This window comes from Sycon ciliatum, chromosome 4 (genome assembly GCF_964019385.1).
Source record: "Sycon ciliatum chromosome 4, ocSycCili1.1, whole genome shotgun sequence".
Lineage (NCBI taxonomy): Eukaryota > Metazoa > Porifera > Calcarea > Leucosolenida > Sycettidae > Sycon > Sycon ciliatum.
Genome location: NC_088646.1, coordinates 21,525,344 through 21,547,702, shown reverse-complemented (window position 1 = coordinate 21,547,702; position 22,359 = coordinate 21,525,344). Strand labels below are relative to the sequence as shown.

Sequence of the window (22,359 nt, the reverse complement as noted above, 5' to 3'; positions counted from 1 at the left end):
ACAGTAACCTGGTAACTGTGAGTGTTACTGATTGTAGCATAACCATGTCAACTCCATACAGCCTACAGGGTGCGCCATGCGCACAGCACACACACATGATTGTACAATACAATCACATACACAGCGCGATATGACCTTCGTGGTTCAGCTTCTCATGATATATACCCAGCCAGTGCAGTGGCGGTGACGAAGAACAACATTACTTTATTGAAAAATCCATAGTGGTGGTGACAGTACCACTACAAAGTCTACACAGTCATGTACATGTACATGTACATGTACATGACTGTGTACTACAACAAGACAAGAGGGCGAATCGATTTTATTCCAATCCAAATTAGCAATAGAAACCATCAAAAAGAAGGCATAAATTAAAGCAACAGCAAATGAAGGCATGCGAGAAACACCCAATTTCCCAAAAAGAAGAAGAAGAAAGAGAAAAAGAGTGAACGAAGCCTCACACACTGAAAAGCATGAGATAGAAACCACTAAGACAAGACGTAGTAATAGTATTAGTATGGGAAGTCTACTTGAGATAATGGTGTAGACAGTAGAGTGTAGCCTGGGTTACCGGTTGTGTGGACTTTCACTGTCTAAACTGTTTACATGATTGTATACACACTTTCGCCATCACGGCATCAGGACATCACTACGAGTACGAGTATCGACCCTAACGCGCGCTAGTGACAGTCACCTGGTACACTACTAGTACTACTTACTAGTATAAAAGCTTGCACATGACTGAGTGCAGTATTACAGATATCTACATAATGTACTACCAACACACCCATCCCGGCCCGGGGCCATCCGTGATCCCAATCGATACGAGCTTACCCGTTACGTCTTCAACAGGGAGCGTGCTGCGCTGGCTGTGGTGGTGCTGTGGATAAGCACCGCACAGCTAGCCGTATCGTTCCTGCTGCTGCTGCGCTGCCCAATAGATCTACGCATCGTTTCCTTGCTCGGGTCGACGGAAGGTCGTCGGCCAGCTGGCCAGCTGCTGACTGAGATTGCGGTATGGGTGCTGCACTGGGCAGCTACGCTGACTTCTTGGACGAAGAGACGTCGCAGGCAACTCAGCAGGTGGCGGACGCGGCAGACGCGTGTCGCACGTTGGGCAGATGGTCGACCAAAGCCAAGCTAGGCAGACAATGCGTGGAACTGCCAAAGTTGAAAACACTACCGGATCCAACGGCCATTGCAAATACCAATGCTATTCGCATCATGCCAGTACGTTCTTTTTATTGACTTGTTCAAGTTGTTGCTTGCGTTTTACATGAACTACTTCAACCGACATGCATTGGTTGTTGCCTTCTTACTCAGATATCATTCGTTGAGTACGTGCAACCAATATATTGCACAGAGAGTGATGCTATTGGCAAGGGAGCGTTTGGTTCGGTTCATCGCACCTTGCGCTGGTCTGATCGTCAGATCATGGCCGTGAAAATCATGCCGCACCCCAAGGTAAGGACAGGATTCATATCGGTATACTGTACTTCCGGTTCCACGCATAGAACTTTGAAGACATGGCCGTGTGTATGTGTGACTTTGTGTGTGCGCGCACGCGCGCGCGCGCGTGTGTATGTGTGTGTGTGTGTGTGTGGTATGTGTGTGTATGCATGCGTGTGAGAATGAGTGTGTGTGTTTGTGTGCATGTGTGTGAGTGTGTGTATTCGTGTGAGTGTGGGGAGAAACTCTGTGGGTGCACATCCAGTGCATTTGGAGATTTGTGTGCTTCTTTTGCGACGGACGTATACACTGTACATGCTGTGGTGTGACGTGGTGTGTGTGTGTGTGTGTGTGTGTGTGTGTGTGTGTGCGCGCGTGTGTGTGTGTGTGGTGTGTGTGTGTGTGTGGTGTGTGTGTGTGTGTGTGTGGTGTGTGTGTGTGTGTGTGTGTACATGGTGTGTGTGTGTGTTTGTGTGTGTGTGTGTGTGGGGGGGGGTGGTGGTGGTGGTGGTGTGTGTGTGTGTGTGTGTGTGTGTGTGTGTGTGTGTGTGTGTGTGTGCGCGCGCATGTGTGGTCCAATATTTGCACCTGATCTTTCAATGTTTAGTCCTGCTCATGCAGGGTACGTTTCCCAGGGCATAATTCCAGGGGATTGTTATACAGTCAAATCTGCCGTTAGCGACCTCTGCTGTAGGCGACCATCTACCGTTAGCGACCGATTTTCCGTGCACCGACGGTTTCACATACAAACTGATCTGTCCAGAGCGACCATCTGCTGTGCGCGACCAGCGACCGCGATTTCATGCACGGTGGCTGCATTCAAATCTGCTGTAAGCGACCGCGACCCAGGTTCAGTAAGGTGCGAAACTGTACTTGCCAGTGCGCTGTCAACTGCAAAGTGTGAAAATGCGCTGTCTTGCAAGTGCGATCGACTGGCGCCTGGCCTGTACTGAGGCTGTGCTGTAGCTCTAGGTATGCCGGATTTACCATACATCTGCCGTAAGAGACCATCTGCCGTAAGCGACCGCTTTTTCTTGCACCAAGGGGCGGTCGCTTACGACAGATTTGACTGTACATGTAGACGAGCATTGTTTTCTTATAGGGCGCGGTCTTCTTATAGGGCACGGTCTTCTTATAGGGTATGGTCTTCCTATAGTGCATGGTCCTCATATAGGGCCTGGTCTTCGTAGAGGGCATGCTCTTCTTATAGGGCCTGGTCTTCTTATAGGGCCTGGTCTTCTTATAGGGTCTGGTCTTCTTATAGGGCCTGGTCTTCTTATAGGGCCTGGTCTTCTTATAGGGCCTGGTCTTCTTATAGGGCATGGTCTTCTTATAGGGCCTGGTCTTCTTATAGGGCCTGGTCTTCTTATAGGGCATGGTCTTTTTTATAGGGCATGGTCTTATTATAGGGCATGGTCTTCTTATAGCATGGTCTTCTTATAGGGCATGGTCTTCTTATAGGGCCTGGTCGTCTTATACATGTAGGGCCTGGTCTTCTTATACGAATGGACTCGGATGGAGTGCCAAGGATTTTTTATAGAAGAAAAAAGGACCAAGGATGTCATGTCTGTGTAGGACGGTCCTACCGGTAGGTCAGTAGGACCGGTAGGACTGGGGGCAAGGTATCATTATGGAAGAATCATGTGTTGTGTTGTAAACCCCATAACAGTAACACATTCAGCAGGTCGCAGATGGCAATGGAGGGGTTTGCAAAATTAATAACAACATCAGTACGCTCAGTGGAGGGCAATGATAAAATCATGTTGCAATGCCGTGTGTGCTTTCTAACCTGTTCTAGTTGTCGTGTTACACATGCAGAAGCACACGCTCCTGGAGAAGGCAGTGGAGACGGAAGAGACGATACTATGGAAGCTTAACCATCCCAATTTCGTAGCGATGCACGAAGTCTTAACCACCAAGGATGTGAGTCCGATCCTGCTGTTCTCCACGCGTCATGAGCTTGAGCGTTGAGGTATTCTGCACGTGTGTTTCCCCAGGGTATACCGAGCACCAATGCATGTACCCCCCCCCCCCCCCTCTGTTCGGAGACCATACATCACAACTGTGTGCTTAATGCCAGTTCAAGGTAAACTTGCAGGCCGATTTAGGCCTAGTTTCAGAAGCATGCTGCAGGACGAATTTGGGATTTGCTCATTTAGGTGTATTTTCATAAAATTAATATGTTCTAAGTGTTGAAGAGCACACCAGTATGTAGCAGTTTTACAGGGTTTAACGTTACAAGCCATTTCATGATCAGAGTACCCCTTGTGATTTACACCTGTGTGTAGACATGACATCCTTGGTGTTTGTTATTGGGCTCACGTGTCCAAGTTTATGTGATGGTGCTGTGTGCTGTGCAGAAATACATGTTCTTTATGGACTACTGCAACCTGGGTGACCTGAGTCGCATTGTGCAAGCTATTGGACGTCTACACATCAGAGTATGTGTTGCACACAAGGAGCGTTCACTAGTAGTTCTGACTGTGATATTGTGGTCTGGTGTAACTATGACATCATTGTGATGTCCCAGTCTCCGTAATTATTTTTCCTTCAACTTTAGCAGTGCATTTATGCTCTTAAACTTTGCGGATGGTGCATCAATATCTGCCGAAACTGTCCGCTGCTGCAATTAAATTTTTTGTGCATCTACATTTGTGTCTCTATCGCCATGTGCTGCAACCAACTGAATCAGTAGGGAATGTGCACCCGCTGCACAAGACAAAAAACGCGTGCACAGTACATGTATAATGTACAGGTGAGGATTGCCTGTGTTTGCGGTATGTCCGTATGTGAATGTTTACGCAGGAAGTGAGGTTTATTATGTTCCAGTTGAACTGTGCCATGGTGCATCTGCACACGGAACGAATTCTCCACCGTGACATCAGACTGGAGAATGTGCTGATGCACTCAACCCCCAATCAGCCGTGGAGAATTAAGGTGAGGTGCACTTGAAGACCTCTCCCACTGTAGCGCATGTACTGTCCAACTCTTTCCTAACCACAGTCTAAGTGGATTGTGCAACTTACACACCATCAGTTGTTTTATTTGACTGTATAATGATCGGTAGTGAGTACTCAACAAAGTCTCTTATTGCAGTCACCAGCCCACGGTTGATGGTGAAAGACGCCAAGAATAATGGCATAGTTCGCCCTGCGTCTTTGTCAACTTAAAGGGGAAGTTAAGGCAAAAATTAAAATTTCACCAGTTGTAGTCTTCGGGGTGCTGAGTCGAATGGTCTTGGTCCGAGGAAGCTGAGACGCTCCCTTCCTACTTGAATCCCAATCGAACTCGCGCACTTCCACCGAAACTGGGTGACTGCGCCCTACTAGATGGGGATTTGTATGCAAAATCTCACTAAAAGCGCCATTTCGTTCTTATAAAAGCACGGATGACCGCGATTGGCCCATATGTTGTAGTCTTTTGGACGCTGAGTCGACTGGTTTTGGTCCGAAAAGGCTGCGATGCAGCGTTCCTCCTTTATTCCCAATCGAACATGGTTGAACAAGCGGTCACGTGCTCCTGGGTGCCCAAATCACCTGGTCACCACGCCAGCAGGCGACAAATTTCACACCAAGGTTCAACTCGAGTGACAGGAGTGCATCCAAAAAAGGTCAAACAGGCTAGTAAGTTGTACCCTGCAGGCACGGTGACCAGGTGACTGGTGTACGCAGGAGCACGTGACCGCTTCTTCAACCATGTTCGATTGGGAATAAAGGAGGAACGCTGCATCGCAGCCTTTTCGGACCAAAACCAGTCGACTCAGCGTCCAAAAGACTACAACATATGGGCCAATCGCGGTCATCCGTGCTTTTATAAGAACGAAATGGCGCTTTTAGTGAGATTTTGCATACAAATCCCCATCTAGTAGGGCGCAGTCACCCAGTTTCGGTGGAAGTGCGCGAGTTCGATTGGGATTCAAGTAGGAAGGGAGCGTCTCAGCTTTCTCGGACCAAGACCATTCGACTCAGCACCCCGAAGACTACAACTGGTGAAATTTTTATTTTTGCCTTAACTTCCCCTTTAACCATCCGCCCCCCCCCCCCCCCCCCCCTCGGTCTTAGAGACTAGACACACTTCTGGTGTAGGGGCGTGATGTTACAAAGAGCATCGGAAAACCTAGTTTTTCCCGCTGCTTGGTGGCCATTTTCTGAGCTTGTTGGGGTTTGAACGTGTACGTCTACATGCTTGGCTGCATGCCATTCCAACCATTCAAAGCCATTATATACTATTGCGGATCATTGAGCCCAAATGAATGATACTGGCACCATATTTCCAATACGTATAAGCCATTATTTTGCCACTATAGACTCAGAGGGTGTACTCTGTTTGCTGCCGTGCTGTTCAGTTGTCTGACTTTGGACTGTCAGTGATGATGAGGGAGGAAAAGAATAGGCAATATCGAGACGCGTTTGGCCCTTCCTGCGGGGACCTAAGATATACAAATACTCGTAAGTCTCTCTCTTGTGTGTGTGTGTGTGTGTGTGTGTGTGCGTGTGCGTGTGTGTGTGCGTGTGTGCACGCTCGTGCGTATACGTGTCTGTGCATGCATGCATGCGTGTGCGTGTTACATTGTAGTTTGTGTTCACTATTTGAGTGCCGTGAAAACCAGGATAGTCAGTTATTCACCCATCACGGTAATTTCTCCCCTTGCCGATTGTGTGTCCTTGACAGGTAGTCGCAGGGAATACCGCTGGGTTCACGGTGATATCAATTGCTGTGATGTGTGGCACATGGGAGTTATCATGTATCGACTGTAAGTAGCACCATTATTAGCAAGGCTATGTGAGAATTGCAGTTATAGCGTTGGGCTTCGCATACTGACCCTTTCAATAGCCAGCCGAGATAGTAATCTTAATCATTAGACGGACTGCTAATGAAATATAACTTGCATATGATTCCGAGACCTCTGGTCGGATGAGCTTCGCCAACACACACATGGGCACATCACCCCTACCACCCTTTGTCTTGCTGTACAGTGTCACTTCTCTTGTCCTCTTTTCCTGATTGTTAGCAGGGTTGTGATTGCCAGTAAATAAAAAAAGGCTTACCGCTAGTTCAGTATGTTGCCTGATTGTGAAGTCATGTCAACTCTCTTTGCATTTTGTATATCCCTGCTGTAGTCATCATTTTTTTCCGGATTCCAATTAGGATAGCATGCAAATGCTTGAATTAGTGATGTTCAAATAAAATCCTGTGTCTTTGATGTGATGTGTTGCTGCTACTGCTGCTGTATTATAGCATCACCGGTGATGTGAATGCAGACGTCAGAGAAAAGCTCGATCATTCCGGCATTGACCTTTGGGAGCCGTGCTGGAAAGAGGTGAACTTTGAAGGTATGGAACTCGCATTGTCCATGTAACTAGTGTACAAAGCTTCAGTACATGGATTCACTATAATTATACAATTGCATAATGGTATGACTATCAATTCTGTTTTCTATGGATAAGTAGAGATGACACAGAGCCATGTACTTGTAGCAATACAGTGCAACTCACTTAGTACACTCTCTGAACAAATACTGAGTCTTGTTTAGTACGGACCGTGTTCGGAGCACGAGCGTACTGATCCATATTGATGTACTAGTATACCTCGGATACTAAGTATACCTTCCTGCCCAGCATGTGGGTACGTTTTATCAGAGTTCTACAAGTGCGTACAGTACTGTTGTAACTCGCTTTTTCTCGGAGAAAAAGTACTGTGAGTCTGACTGTATAGAAAAAGTACTGTGAGTCTGACTGTATAGATGACTGTCCAGTTCGAGAAGCTTGAGCCGACTAACGTTAGGTGTGTGGTGCCGCATTTGATCTCTGTCCACAGCCACTGACTACCTGTGCAAACTGCTGAAGCCAAACGGTGACGAGAGAACGTCGTCAACCAAGGCATTCAAGCACTCGTGGTTGAAGGTATGCCAGTAGTGGGTCATGCTGCATTGAACTCCACTTTACTGCACCGTGTGGAGTGCTGTAATTTAATACAGCTTGTTTTGCGGTTTCAGCGAAAGGAGTGCTTTCGCTAGAGTTTAGTAATGCCATATCGAAAAATTGCATGTCCTGTCTTCCCACATGAAATGCTGACTGCTACGAATATATCTTGCAAAATTGTGCTGGGTTATAATTATAAATTGCTTGAGTTTTCACCCATAGAAGTACAGTAAAACCTGTCACAGTGACCACTCACTCTGATAAGGTAACCACCTGCCTAATAGTAGTAGGCCATTCACACGACGTGCAAATTCACTTTTATCGTTCCGTTTCCAAAGATATTAATTTTTAGTATTTACTCGCATACGATAAACTTGGATACACACGTGCAACTGATTTTTGAACTTGGCAGGGGCCTTTGAGCTCATGATTATACTTTGCACACGAGCAAAAGTGTCAGTTGTTGAAAGTGCGAGCAACAAATGCAATGCATGTACTATTATTTCTAAAAGCAAAATTAAAAAATTAAAATTTCCCGGCATTTTTTAGGAGATCACTGCGGAAACATTGACGCGTGCAGAGTTTTCCCAGCACCGTGTGAACTGGATCATGGTTTGCAAGTGACTTCTTGGTCACACACGTGCATGTGTTTGCACGTCGTGTGAATGGCTTACAACAGGACCACTACAACTGGGACTAATGTGGCACAAGGGCCCGATCGCCAAACTTCGTGCCCATGGTGTCTCCGGCTCCCTACTCGCCTGGATAACTAGCTACCTCTTGGACCGAAATCAGTGCGTCACAGTAAATGGAACCTTATCTGACCCCGAGTCTGTGACATCCGGAGTGCCTCTGGGCTCCATTTTAGGTCCCCTGCTCTTCCTCACATACGTTAATGACCTCCCCTATTCAATTCCCAATACTTCTTTGTTTGCAGATGATACCACTGTCCTTGCTTCCTCCCCATCTCACGCCACCCTGTACCCCAAAGTTCAGACCTGTATCAACGACATTGTTCACTGGATGAGCACTTGGTACCTTAAGCCAAATGTGACCAAAACCGAGCTCCTCCTTTTTCCCCCTCCCACAGATCCAGTGCCCATCTTCCACTTTCCCGATGATCCCGGTCACCCTATCTCTGTAGCGCCCCACCATAAACACCTTGGCATTGTCATAGATTCCGCCCTCTCCTGGTCTCACCATGCTGATCATGTGTCGTCCAAAGTATGCCGATCTGTCGACATAATGTCAAGTCACTTGTCCCATTTGCCCAAAAATCGCCGGATTAATTTTTATAAATCATACATTCTTCCCCTCTTCACGTACAGCTTCCCTGCCTGGTCCACCATTAACAAAACCCACATAGGTAAATTAGAAGTTCTCATCGCGGTATACTGCGCATCATATTTCGTACTGATCGTTATATCACAAATCTAGACTTGTATGCTGCTGCATCCACTACCACTCTGCAACATTACCTTGATGCTTCCAAGTGCACCCTGGCATATTCAATTTTTCTTGACCAGCACCCTGCTCATTTACAGTCCCTTAATTGGTTCAATTCAGGTGGCACCACCCGAAGCTGCGTTCGTCTCCCCCTAGCTAGGTCTACCCTATTCGTAAATTCCCCTTTCTTTTCCTCCTACTCCACGTGGCTCCAACTGCCTCCCAGTGTTAGACAAGCTCCAGATATGCCCAAATTCCGTACCCTCGTCAGACAGCACTTCAGTATCTCCCAGTAAACAAAGTCACAGTCACCACTTCCGCTGCATAGCTCGCTGAGCATCCCATTGCTTTTTAAGTTGCTAATCCCTTCCCACTTTGTGTACGTGCTCTTCATTTTCTTTTTTTCTCTTCTTCCGTGGTTGGTCTCACCCTCTGCTCAATTCAATTGGCTGTCTTGACATGCCACGAGGTGCAGAAATAAATAAATAAAAAATAATAATAATAATAATAATAATGTTACTGGTTTGAGGGAAAGAGACAAACGGGAAAAGTCTGAAGAAAAAATTGACTGTCACCACCAGGACTCGAACCAGGGACCCTCGCTTGTAGCCAGCGATGCTCTAACCACTGAGCTATGGTGTAGTCGTCATCCCAGCAGAGGCCGTTCAACATTTTCTTCAGACTTCGTAACTCACACTTCCTGTGAATCCACACAGGCGGGTGGGACGCAGCCCTCACTGTAACCCACACACTTCACGTACAAACTAGCACGCGGGGAGCCCCAAATCATAAAAATAATATTAACTGGTTTGAGGGAAAGAGACAAACGGGAAAAGTCTGAAGAAAAAATTGACTGTCACCACCAGGACTCGATACAGGGACCCTCGCTTGTAGCCAGCGATGCTCACACTGAGCTATGGTGTAGTCGTCATCCCAGCAGAGGCCGTTCAACATTTTCTTCAGACTTCGTAACTCACACTTCCTGTGAATCCACACAGGCGGGTGGGACGCAGCCCTCACTGTAACCCACACACTTCACGTACAAACTAGCACGCGGGGAGCCCCAAGTCATAAAATATTAACTGGTTTGAGGGAAAGAGACAAACGGGAAAAGTCTGAAGAAAAAATTGACTGTCACCACCAGGACTCGAACCAGGGACCCTCGCTTGTAGCCAGCGATGCTCTAACCACTGAGCTATGGTGTAGTCGTCATCCCAGCAGAGGCCGTTCAACATTTTCTTCAGACTTCGTAACTCACACTTCCTGTTCCTGTGAATAATAATAATGGATCATCATATTTCCAGTCAAATGATCCCTGGATCAGTGGATGGATGAGAAGACCACCAGTAGTCCTGTACAAAAAGATCTCATTTTGAAGGTCCCTTGAACAGTCAACTTTTAAAATTAATCTGCTTAGACAGATTTCACAGTACAAGTGCTAGCATTACGGAATGAACAAGATTGCCCTTGGTGTTTCAAGTGCGCTTCAATGTAGCCACAGTAAGGATCAGAGTAAAGCAGCATACATGTACATGAATACTGTATAAGAAAAGTAATACAATGTTTCCCTTTGATTTTTCCTTATCCTTAAACTGATGAATGCTTGACTTTACTCTTTCTTGCTTCAGGAAAAACCGCCGCCCGAGGCGCGGATTCAAAACCTTCTAGAAGCGCAATCTTCTCGGTTGTCTGCTATGTCAACCAAGAAAGAAGATGTACTGATAACCATCTTGACGAAAACAGGAGGAAAGAAGAAGGTTGATTTCAAGTCCTTCCGATCCAGCCAAGTTAGTCGAGATTGGGTTTGCTGAACTGACGGCGACACGTGGTGTTCTCCACGACCGGTACTCATCCACGCTGTGCGTGCTTCACAATCACACATCTGCTTTCCTTACTCACGGTTCATGTGTGCAGCTTTGATAAGTCCTCTTCTCCTGGATTCTCCTCCTCCTCCTCCTGCTGCTGCTGCTGCTGCTGCTGCTGCTGTTCACACTGTCACAAGTTATGAAACAGTTATAGGCCATACCGAGTCGGCTGATGTTGGGACCCACTTTCTCGCCCAGTGCCCTCGTTGGGCTTTGAGATCATGTTGTAATGGATATCATACAAAATTTAATAATAGCATTGAACATTCATAAGGTTGAGGTACATGCAGTTGAAAATGGGAAAAGTCAAGGAACCAGAAAAATTTCATCATGTGTGTGGTTGTAATAAATTTTTAACCTCATGCATGATTTCACCTTTCCATTTATACCTGCATAATGCCTGATACATGGCAATGATAATCTGATACAAGCTAGTACAAACATTTGATGATAAGCTGAGCCTATTCTGAGATAACACATGACTGTGTTGTAAGGAGTAAGGATGCAATTCGTCGAGGTTCCTTCGTGTGTGCGTGTGTGTGGGGTGGGGGGGGGGGGGAGTAGTGGAGGTAATAACGACATGAACATTGGTAAGAGGTGTTTTGTGGAAGCTACTTCGCACATGTATTTCAGGGCATGATTTTCAGCAAATGGAAGCTGTACATGTGTATACCATCACATGCATGGGTTGGGAATTAACATGTATATACCATTACATGCATGGGTTAGGGATTAACATGTCCACGTATTGACAATTATTATGAGTACAGTCTGATACAGCAACTAACTAAATTTTTCTAAATTTGATTCATGTACTTCGAAGTAGCTATGCAGAAGATGTTACTTTACGGTAACGTCTACTAGTAGCGAGGGTCCACAACGATTGTGTTGTCTGTGAGACCACTGCAGAAGCGGGTGAAAAGAGCAAGGTAGAATTTCAACTGCTTCAACACTTATGCTCTTACCATTCTGCGCCGTTGGCTAGATCCCTTGTGAGAATCCGATAGTTGCTGCCGGGTGAGGAGCCACATTGAAGCTCATGTGTTATAATTATTGTCGATGACCGGTACATGTAAAGGAGAAAGACACACAAACAAAGAGATCCACAATTCTAATCAAGACATATGTGATTATGCAATGAAGCTAGCTAGACGTTTGAGGCATGCAACGACAAACCTGTAGTCTGCAAGATGCATCCATTCTCAGTCCACAGCAACTGGTTGTTTAGCTAAATCCGTTAGTTTAGGGTTTCATAATTTATTAGTTTTAAATTAAACGAATCACTTATTAGAAATTGGGAAGTTTACGGCTGAGGTATTAGCTTATTTTAAGTTAGTTAGTCGAGCAAGCTTAATGATGGTTTAGTTAGATGTCATGGTGAGAGGGGCAGGGAGGGCAGTTGGGTGGACTGAGAACGGTTGCTTCATTGCAGTAAAACAGTAGGATAGCATGGAACTCTACAACGGTTACGTTGTTGATTGAAAATTGATAGAACTATTTCTTCCACCGCCATATCATGTTGAAACGGACCTGGCACTGAATGATTATGCTTACCTTGATGGAGGATTGTCCAAGTTCGTCCATTTGGAAAGGAGCATCCATGTTAGCAGTGAATTCAAGCAAATGTGGACAGAAGAATGCAACAACCACATGCACGGACAAGCAACACACACACACACACACACCTTTGGACCTTTGGAAAGCCCATCGCCGCAGGCGATGATAGCTATTAGGCGAGGCAGTAGTTCTTGTATCGGGATAAATCATTCGGACGGCGAAAGTCGCGGCCGCAGACACAGACGAACACTCTTGGTTGGGGCTGGCTTGGTGGCTTCTGACGGCTACGCTCGCGCCAGTCCCTCCGGTCCTGTGCAAGGTGGTACCATTGCGCCTCCGGGATACCGGTCGCACGCAGGTCTGAAGCTGCCACATCTCTCCAACGACGCTTGGGTCCATGGCGGGGCCGCGTGTTAGTGCCCGGAGCAAACAGGATCTGCTTTGGCAACCTGGTGTCGTCCATCCTTGCGAGGTGACCAAGCCATCGCAGCCATTCACACGAATGGCCTCCTCCAGCGAGGCTGGCATGCCGCTGCGCTTCGCCAGGTCTCCACTTGACAGGTGTTCCTGCCACTGCTGGTCTCGGGTAACACTCGGGATCGTGCGAACACACTGTCGATGGAACGTGTCCAACCTGCGCAGGAGGGGTGCCTTTAGCGTCCATGCCTCAGAACCATACAGCAGCACTGTAAGAACCACGGCCTGGTAGACCTGACGTCGGATTCCAAGCGATACCCGAGTTCCGGAAAATTGGTTGGAGGAGGCTTTCAAACGCCCTCGATGCCTTGGCGAGATGAGTTGTGACTTCGGTATCCAGCTCTCCATCGTTGCTGATCGTACTGCCGAGGTAGACTTCCCATTGTCAGGATATGTTGAGGTATGGTGGATCTAATTTACTTTCATGCATCTACCCTGTTTGTGAATTCTATTGTTTATTATAGAGGTTATGCGATTACAGCATCAGTCGAGATGTTTTGGCGGAGTCATGGACTCCCGTGTGGACTCCCATGGCGCTGCACTTGCACTAGCGACTCGCGCTGTATACGTAGCGCCCATTAGAAAATCCGCTGACTCACCCCGTGAAATCATTTGCGTAACCTCTATACTTAGATCAGAAGCCGACTCGAGTATTGTTCTGGCATCTGCTAAGATGTTAATGAGTGTAATACCCCTGCCTTACATGTACACCGCTGCATCTACTGTGTTCTGCTTGTGCACGTCACATGGCCTATATGCGTTCCTGTTGCACACTTGCACCATTTGCAGCACCCATGAACCCCTGCGCGTACTCCGCGTCCTTAAACCGTACTTGTACTGGCCGCCCCGCGCTCCGCAAAGGTCCCCAGTACCAAAACAGGGGCAAAAAAGTGCCTACAACAATCATGTCACCAATTGGCAACATATATGCATCCAAAACGTAAGTATATTTTCCGCACCTATTGGTAGCCGCCCCGCGCCCCAGAAAGGCCCCCATGCCCCAACACAAAAACAAAGGACCACCTCGCCAACAACCGGCGGGGCCGGAGGAATCACAACCCCGCCACTACCACACAGGGGTGATGATTTCGACCGTGACAGTAACTATAGCTGTGGTCGCGCCGGGTTGCACGATAGCTCATTACGTGACATTAGCAGTGCTTCCACTAGCGAGATCCACGTCCACAAACTGGCTGCACTACTGAGAACCGGCAGTCCCAAGCGCTAAGCGCGCAGTCAAGCGAGCTCGAGTCCTTGCCGCGCCGCCGGGCTGCTCGGCTCTGCGCTGCGCGCCGGCGTCATACATAATGACCCTGCTATCAGCTGTTGCCATGGCCACAGCATGAAGAGCACCATGCAGATGCGCCCAACGAAATCCAACATGGCGTACGCGTGTCGACTTGCACGTGCACATCCTCCAAAAGCTCATCAGCTCCAGGGAGCCCTAAACATATTTGAGCAGAAAGTATCGTTCTTCACTCTGGTACGAGGCTTTCCTTGGATTTGTAGGTCGACGTCGGCACCTCCGATTCCGGCCCGGCGCTGTGCTACCAGTCCCAGCGTCACCCTCAACTCTTTATTAGAGGACGCTCACGAAATAGGCGTTCCCGAAACGAAATTTCCACTGTTCGTGTTCAAGCGGCAGATGGAGATGTTCAAGGTCAAGGAGATGGAGATGTTCAAGGTCAAGGAGATGGAGATGTTCAAGGTCAAGGAGATGGAGATGTTCAGGAGATGGAATGTTCAAGGTCAAGGAGATGGAGATGTTCAGGAGATGGAGATGTTCAGGAGATGGAGATGTTCAAGGTCAAGGAGATGGAGATGTTCAAGGTCAAGGAGATGGAGATGTTCAAGGTCAAGGAGATGGAGATGTTCAAGGTCAAGGAGATGGAGATGTTCAAGGTCAAGGAGATGGAGATGTTCAAGGTCAAGGAGATGGAGATGTTCAAGGTCAAGGAGATGGAGATGTTCAAGGTCAAGGAGATGAAGATGTTCAAGGTCAAGGAGATGGAGATGTTCAAGGTCAAGGAGATGAAGATGTTCAAGGTCAAGGAGATGAAGATGTTCAAGGTCAAGGAGATGGAGATGATGAAGAAGGACCTCCATTTCAACTTCAAGGTCAAGGAGATGGAGATGTTCAAGGTCAAGGAGATGGAGATGTTCAAGGTCAAGGAGATGGAGATGTTCAAGGTCAAGGAGATGGAGATGTTCAGGAGATGGAGATGTTCAAGGTCAAGGAGATGGAGATGTTCAAGGTCAAGGAGATGGAGATGTTCAAGGTCAAGGAGATGGAGATGTTCAAGGTCAAGGAGATGGAGATGTTCAAGGTCAAGGAGATGGAGATGTTCAAGGTCAAGGAGATGGAGATGTTCAAGGTCAAGGAGATGGAGATGTTCAAGGTCAAGGAGATGAAGATGTTCAAGGTCAAGGAGATGGAGATGTTCAAGGTCAAGGAGATGAAGATGTTCAAGGTCAAGGTGATGAAGATGTTCAAGGTCAAGGAGATGGAGATGATGAAGAAGGACCTCCATTTCAACTTCAAGGTCAAGGAGATGGAGATGTTCAAGGTCAAGGAGATGGAGATGTTCAAGGTCAAGGAGATGGAGATGTTCAAGGTCAAGGAGATGGAGATGTTCAGGAGATGGAGATGTTCAAGGTCAAGGAGATGGAGATGTTCAAGGTCAAGGAGATGGAGATGTTCAAGGTCAAGGAGATGGAGATGTTCAAGGTCAAGGAGATGGAGATGTTCAAGGTCAAGGAGATGGAGATGTTCAAGGTCAAGGAGATGGAGATGTTCAAGGTCAAGGAGATGGAGATGTTCAAGGTCAAGGAGATGGAGATGTTCAAGGTCAAGGAGATGGAGATGTTCAAGGTCAAGGAGATGGAGATGTTCAAGGTCAAGGAGATGAAGATGTTCAAGGTCAAGGAGATGGATGAAGAAGGACCTCCATTTCAACTATAAATGTGAGTTGGCTGAACTCAAAGTTGCCATCAGCAGCTTGTCGCAAAGAGTGGTTTTCGAATCGTTCATGGAAGACTTGGTACCCTTTCTGCAAGAGTTGGAGACCGTTACACCCAAAGAAAAGGCGGCGTTGTCAGAGCTCCACCCAAAAATGAATGTCCTCAACCGCGTGTTACGGCGCTGTTGGCCCAACGTCAGTGAACGTCTGCTACCAACATTTGTGATAAACGGGCAGTTTGTCACCGACTTCCTAATCTGGGACGCCGCGGGATGATGTACGGTAACCTGTCGGACCGAGTTCATACGCCGACGTTGCGACATGTGTTTGTCGTGAAGAGCGAGTCCGAATCGGTTCGGTTGCTTTTCCGCTTACTTTCGGAGAGGTACGATTATGTTTACGAGGAGATCGATGAGGGACAAGCGGCTGCAGCCGCGCTGGATGACGACGAGGCATAGGCTACTGAAATGTATGCCAGTATGGCATGGTAACACCGTATCCTACGCATGATGTACTACAGTAGCAGGGCGCGAAATAACGGTCGGACAATTTCCGACCGTTTACGGTCAGTTTCCGGATGTTTTGTACATATCCGGACAAAGTGTCCGCGCACTTTTTTGCAAAGTACAAAAAAGAAAAGGCACTTCAATCCTTTGTCTCATAGTCATTATTGATGTTGTCTGGCAAGAGAAAGCCAAGCACCGCTGATGCGGGTGCTCCTCTTCGAAAGAAGCCCAGAGGAGTCAAGACGACCACTTGTGACAAGTGGGTCGCCGAGTATGATAATTGATAGGGAGCTTTCAACTTCTGTTCGGCCGAGCTATGAGCGCAGTCCCTCAGATCGTAGCGTTGTCGAAAATTTGAAGTGTAAGATGTGTTCCCGTTTTGTTGATAAAATTCGCAGCAGCAAGAATTTTTCTGACTCTGTCATTGGCTCAAGGAACCTGAAAACGTCAGCCTTCAAAGATCATGCTGCTTCTGAAATGCATCGTCGTGATAACATTTCGATGGTATTAATTCTACACTGAACATTGTGTGATTTGATGTGAAAATTTGCATGTCTGGACATGTCTGGCCATTTTTGCAACTGGCAGGACATTGTGTCAGAGCATATTTTAATCCTTTAGCGCATGCCCTGCAGTAGTCCTTACCACAATTCCGTTACTGACTGCAGGTATTGGCGTCAGCTTCAACCTGGGGACATACATGCGCGCACATCCAAGCTCGAGACAGCCGCCAGAATTTGCATACACCAGCACGTATCCACAGAAAGCAAGAGACAGGAGACTCGGTCAGATACGGCCACTTACACAGTAGTGTGAGTCTGCAAGCTAATAGTACTGAATACTGAATAGGTAGAATGGGGTGCAAACAAAGGAGAACATAGAGGTGCACTGCATGGTAACAGTTTAATCATGATTGAACCGACATAAAGTTCAAATTTGTTTTAGTGTACATTGCACAGATATTATTACTAACCACCCATACACGGCGGAGAATGTATGTCGTTACGGTGAATTCCTTACCATGCATGTGTCGCTGAGGTAGAAGGAATCGTGGTGGTCGCTGTACAGAACATACACATACACTCATGGCCACCAGGTAGCAGAAATGCACATACACCCAGACAGAGACACATGGACAGATATACAGAAAGAGAGAGAGAGAGAGAGAGAGAGAGAGAGAGAGAGAGAGAGAGAGAGAGAGAGAGAGAGAGAGAGAGAGAGAGAGAGAGAGAGGGAGAGAGAGAGAAAGAGAGGGAGAGAGAGAAGGAGAGAGGGAGACACACACGCACACACCCGGAAAGACGCGAGGAATTAGTGTCTCCTAATAGCACTTGTATATACAGTCATTCTGATAACTTGCCATGGGAAGGAGACAGAAGATCGATCAAGGAGGAATAATTGACTTCGTTGTACAGCTTGCTGCGTGATTGGTCTCAGCTTCAAGCCACATCACTATAATGCTAGCAAGGTACACCACACTGGATGACTGCCCTTACCAGCGGAATATTGTTCACTCGCCCGCATGCTCCAAATCGCCAGGCATTTTAAAACACAAAACACACAGGCATGCAGACACCACAACCAACACATCCATAGCACATGCAACACATCCAAACACATGCAACACATCCATAGCACATCCGAACACATCCATAGCACATTCAAACACATGCAACATCGCCGCGCACAGCAAATGTAAGTTCAGGCCCGCTGGAACGAGTTCAGTTGGCCAGGTTAGCACTGGACCAATGCATGTTCACTGCTGAGGAGGGCATCAAAGTATACACAAAGTACAAAAGACTATGGTATGATCGGACCAATTGAAAACTGCTTCCGGCGGTCCTGATAAGTACCGTTAGAGAAGCGTTAGACAAGCGCTCTGCTAAGCAATCATGAGAAACTATCAAATCAGAGAACTTTCCATTGGGTACTGGCAGCAACATAGTGTCAGGTATAGTGTACTGGGGGTACTGATATGGCAGAAACAAATGAACTATGCGGATATTGACCATGGATTCCTTACCAATTTTGATCCTCGAATTCAGCATTGACATCATCTGTACAAGACAATGATGTGTATAATTATGATGTGTGTGTACACACTCGTGTCCACCAGGAGTAGACGCACACACATGGCAAATTCAACAAGAAGAAAGAAGAGGGAAAACTTCCATTAGCATACATCTTAGTTTGCAATACTACCATTTTGATGAAGGAAGACAGACCGAGAGAAGGGAGAGGAGGAGGGAGAGGAGGAAGAGGAGGCAGGTAGGATAAATAGCAGGATCGGGTTGATTGTCTTGGCACATCGTACACTGGAAATGGATATGTGCCCTTGTCAGTACAGCACCTTACCTTTTTGTCCAACTTCAACCAGTCACAAATGAACTTGTTTTGCCGGTCCATACAGGCCACACATTGATCAGCTGGACGGTACACAGAAGCGAATGCGTGTGCATAATGTTGGAGCCATCAATGCTTTTAAAACCGTTAAGCCAAAAATCATAGTGTTGGGCATAATAGTAATGCTGCAGTGCCCCTCAGTGATGGCAAATCCATTCAACATGACCCAGTTTTGCTTCCTTGAAATCTTAGAACACTGCGGCACCAGTGTGTAATTTATGATAGCATGCAACATGGCATCTGTGCACATGATGGGCTGGGCTTATCACAGTGGACTGAGCCCTGGCTGACACCACCCCAAGAGACACTGTCACGGTTTATTAACAAACCCCCGTGCACACACACACGCACCTATCCCTCAAACTCACAATACACATAACCAATAGTCGTCAAGCAAGCTGGCGCTGATGGCTCGGCTGATGCAAGCTTGCCACGACGCGAGTCTTCCTGCATATCGAACAAAACTAAGTGTGGTAAACACACACACACACACACACACACACACACACACACACAGCACTATTGCCAAGATCGCCAGGTGCCAGCTATAGCTAGGTAGGGGTGCAAGACAACGACAAGCTAGCACACATATCTTGGTAGTGGTAGTAGCATGGTACACAATTGAGACCAAACCGAAAGTATGCATACCAGAACAAAATGACGCACATCACTTCAACAAGGTCACAATCCCAACACTACACTGACCAAGGTCATTGTGCATCAGTTATAGTGAGGATATGGAGCCAGGCTCAGCCCACGAGTCCAGAAATATGACTACGGATGCAAGCGGCATCATCCAGAATGCGATGTGGCGGAGCATTGCGTAACTGCAGGGGGACACACAAACCAACTCAAAAGCACTGCGCAATAAGAATTGATGTACGAAAGCATGCACGTGATACCAAACCAAATGCATAGAATTCAGCCAAGCCATACTTTAGTCCTGCATGGGATAACATACAAATCACACACAGACACAAACAAGTTAGACATCATAAATAATGGAAACAATAAAGTATGAAAACAAGTTAGCAAATGAGCCTGAAGAAAGAAGTCTTCAAAAATATCCCTGTTCAGCTTCGGGCTTGTCCTCAAAATCCACATAAAACAACAATCTCCTTCCACTTCAACAAAACGGCACCCTGGGTACGTTCCTTCGCCTCGATCCTTCCATCGAAAAACACGACTGAGAGTACTACCACCAGCACACCTCTCAGAAAAATGTTAGCAAAAATGCGAGTTTGTGGCGCAAGTTTGGCGTTTAACTTCTCTAGTGCATTTCATGCACTACAGGGAATTGGAGGTCGATGGGAAAGTGAATATAGCAAGCATGCAGGGTACCCCTGACCTAGTATACACGTACACACGCACATGCACACAGCAGAGCACACAATTTCGGGCAACAATAATTGCTACCTAAAGGCATCATGTTTGCAGTAAACAGTGAAAAGAAAAGAGAGAATGGATTGAAGAGCAGTGGATGTGTAACAAAGGTATAAAATCATGTCATAAAGTGAAGTACACCATGCACCCCCACACACACATGCACAGTTTTCTATTCTAACTCACAGTAACCCAGGACTGCGGAATATGGCGGATGGTCGTAATGGTATCCCCACCTTACCCATTCCCCATGCTGTACTAAGTACAGGTCACACACAGACAGTGAACACAGATGACCAGCAAAACTGATCAACAGACTGAAGTTTATTCAAGAAAGAGAGAGGAGACAGACTGGCAGGACTATTCGCAATCCTGCCTGAGCTCACCATGCCTCGCACACACACCCGCCATACACCTTTTCCCACAGTCATGGCATGGCACATGTAAAAGTGACCACTCCATGTACCCAACCCTGGCCCCTGCACACAAAACAGAAGCCGCTCCACGCAGTGTTCAGAGAGTTTATTATGGGCACACCAGTATCACACCATACACACACACCTGGGCATGCACTATTCACTGTATGATACTCTACCCCATACCCATGACACATGGCTCAGCTGAACAGCCTGGGATTGCACTGCACGACTAGCTGCAATCCTCACAGCTGACCAGCACAACCATGCATCACACCCAACACTCAACACGAGAGCATGGGTTTGTTCAATCGACATTGGAAGCCGCACAGCATGCCCGCATGGCCACACCACACACACGCACGCCACAACACAAGTCCTCCCTAATGAAGCATGTGCACGACTTAACCACATAGCTCCAACAGGGAGGAGGAGAGAAAAGACAGGGTAGGACGCCAGAGGTAAAGACGGTGGACCACAAGGGTTCACCAGATCACACCGACACACAGGACGCAACTATTGCGCAAACTCGCAACGATGACCTGCAGTGACCTACGCTGATCTTGGTGAAGAAGCCTTGGAAATAATAAGAAAACGGAAATGATAAGTGTTCTGTTGTCATTGTGCCTATTCTATGCCTAGCCCAGTGCATGTTGTTATAGCCTCCAGTGTGTATGTCAGTAACAAAAGAAAGGTTATTCGGAAGAGAAGCACCTTCTGTGTGCAGTTGGTAACTATGGACCTCTCCAAGTGCACACCCCGCCCTACTCATCAGCAGATGTCCTGAAGGGCTGCTTCCCTAGTCTTAAGGCCCTCGTTGAAGGTCATTACGCGCGTGCGTTCCCAGTGACCTTGTGGTGACTACACTACATCTACGTGTTGACTCACGCGACACTGTCACAGACACTAGCTGTCTGGCAGTGACGGATACAACCCGATGTGTGGCCTGGACTTAGCTGTAACTGTGGAGATATTCTACAGCGACCTGATATCACACCTGATCTTGCTCTGAAGAAAGCGTAAGCGAAGGAGAAGCAAGTCCTGTTCTACTACCAGGTCCACACTTCCTTTCCTTCGCACCTGCCAGCGCATTGTCCAGTTTTCGAGTCCTAGAAATGTCATCTATCCTATCCCTCTAACCCTACCCTTACCTAACTCTCTACACTGCACTATCCTATATCCTATCTGACCTAACACCTGACCTAACACAGACTGCAGCACAATAATCTAGGCCACACAAGAAGAGCATAAAACAGGCGCACGCTTTGACTGGACAACTTTGCTCTCTACCTGCTGCGCATACACAAAATCGCCACTTTTTTTGTGGACATCGCATCTGCAATAGGGAGAGAAAAGATGGCCACATGGCAAGGTGAAGTATATTACATCAGTTGCATTGACGTTCCCATGCTGCCGTTGTTTGATCCAGGAGTGAGAGTGGTCACGAAAATCAAAATAAATGCATTGTACATGACGAATAGTGGCGTAGTTGTCCACCACCAGGATTGGATTGATCTTCACCTTACCATGCCCACCACAGACATGTCCATTCCTATCTACAATCCTACACGTTATGCCTGGAAAAGTAGTGGCTCAGCGTGTGCCCTAAGGTATCTCGGCCCTAAGCTAAGCCAGTTCGCACCCGGCTATGATCCATGCATCTGTCCTGGCCCTAAGCTAAGCCAGTTCGCACCTGGCTATGGTCCATGTATCTGTTCCTTGGCGTGTACCTATCTATAGTGCTAAGCCACTGGTGACACTATGTGTGCATGGTACGTATAACCAGATTTAGTTGAACGAGAGAATTGTCCACAGTCCATTATCCAATTGTCCATTGAGTTAGAGTTGTTGACATCGGCCTGAAGGGGTATTGCAATCCTCATGGGCATTGCAACTTCGGCTCATGTTTGAATTCTGCAGCAGAAGTGCACAAACAGCAAACAGAATAGCCGTTAGTACCAAGGGTCTTGAAATCT

At 47.1% G+C, this 22,359-nt stretch overlaps 1 protein-coding gene and 1 long non-coding RNA gene across 2 annotated transcripts; one reads left to right on the top strand and one right to left on the bottom strand.

Annotated features, from left to right (window-relative positions):
• The first annotated feature begins 703 nt into the window (after positions 1–703).
• LOC135815005 (uncharacterized) lies at positions 704–11,146 on the top strand. The gene is made up of 10 exons (XM_065328219.1): positions 704–1,230; positions 1,324–1,464; positions 3,268–3,372; positions 3,810–3,890; positions 4,255–4,386; positions 5,795–5,897; positions 6,121–6,202; positions 6,688–6,782; positions 7,267–7,352; positions 10,445–11,146. Exons 1-10 carry the CDS (start codon positions 1,018–1,020, stop codon positions 10,625–10,627), a joined length of 1,221 nt encoding a protein of 406 aa, XP_065184291.1. The 5' UTR covers positions 704–1,017; the 3' UTR covers positions 10,628–11,146.
• LOC135815006 (uncharacterized) lies at positions 10,742–17,137 on the bottom strand. The gene is made up of 3 exons (XR_010553246.1): positions 16,827–17,137; positions 11,647–11,717; positions 10,742–10,808 (listed from the first exon to the last, which is right to left on the bottom strand). It is a non-coding gene; the product is annotated as an uncharacterized LOC135815006 (long non-coding RNA).
• Positions 17,138–22,359: the final 5,222 nt, after the last annotated feature.

What these genes read in the sequence shown, in the direction of transcription:
- LOC135815005 (XM_065328219.1), top strand. Translation starts at nt 1,018, where the DNA reads ATGGGTGCTGCACTGGGCAGCTACGCTGACTTCTTGGACGAAGAGACG. An exon ending in ATCAGCCGTGGAGAATTAAG is followed by an intron (nt 4,387 to 5,794) that starts GTGAGGTGCACT and finishes CGTGCTGTTCAG; the next exon opens with TTGTCTGACTTTGGACTGTC. An exon ending in GGAGTTATCATGTATCGACT is followed by an intron (nt 6,203 to 6,687) that starts GTAAGTAGCACC and finishes GCTGTATTATAG; the next exon opens with CATCACCGGTGATGTGAATG.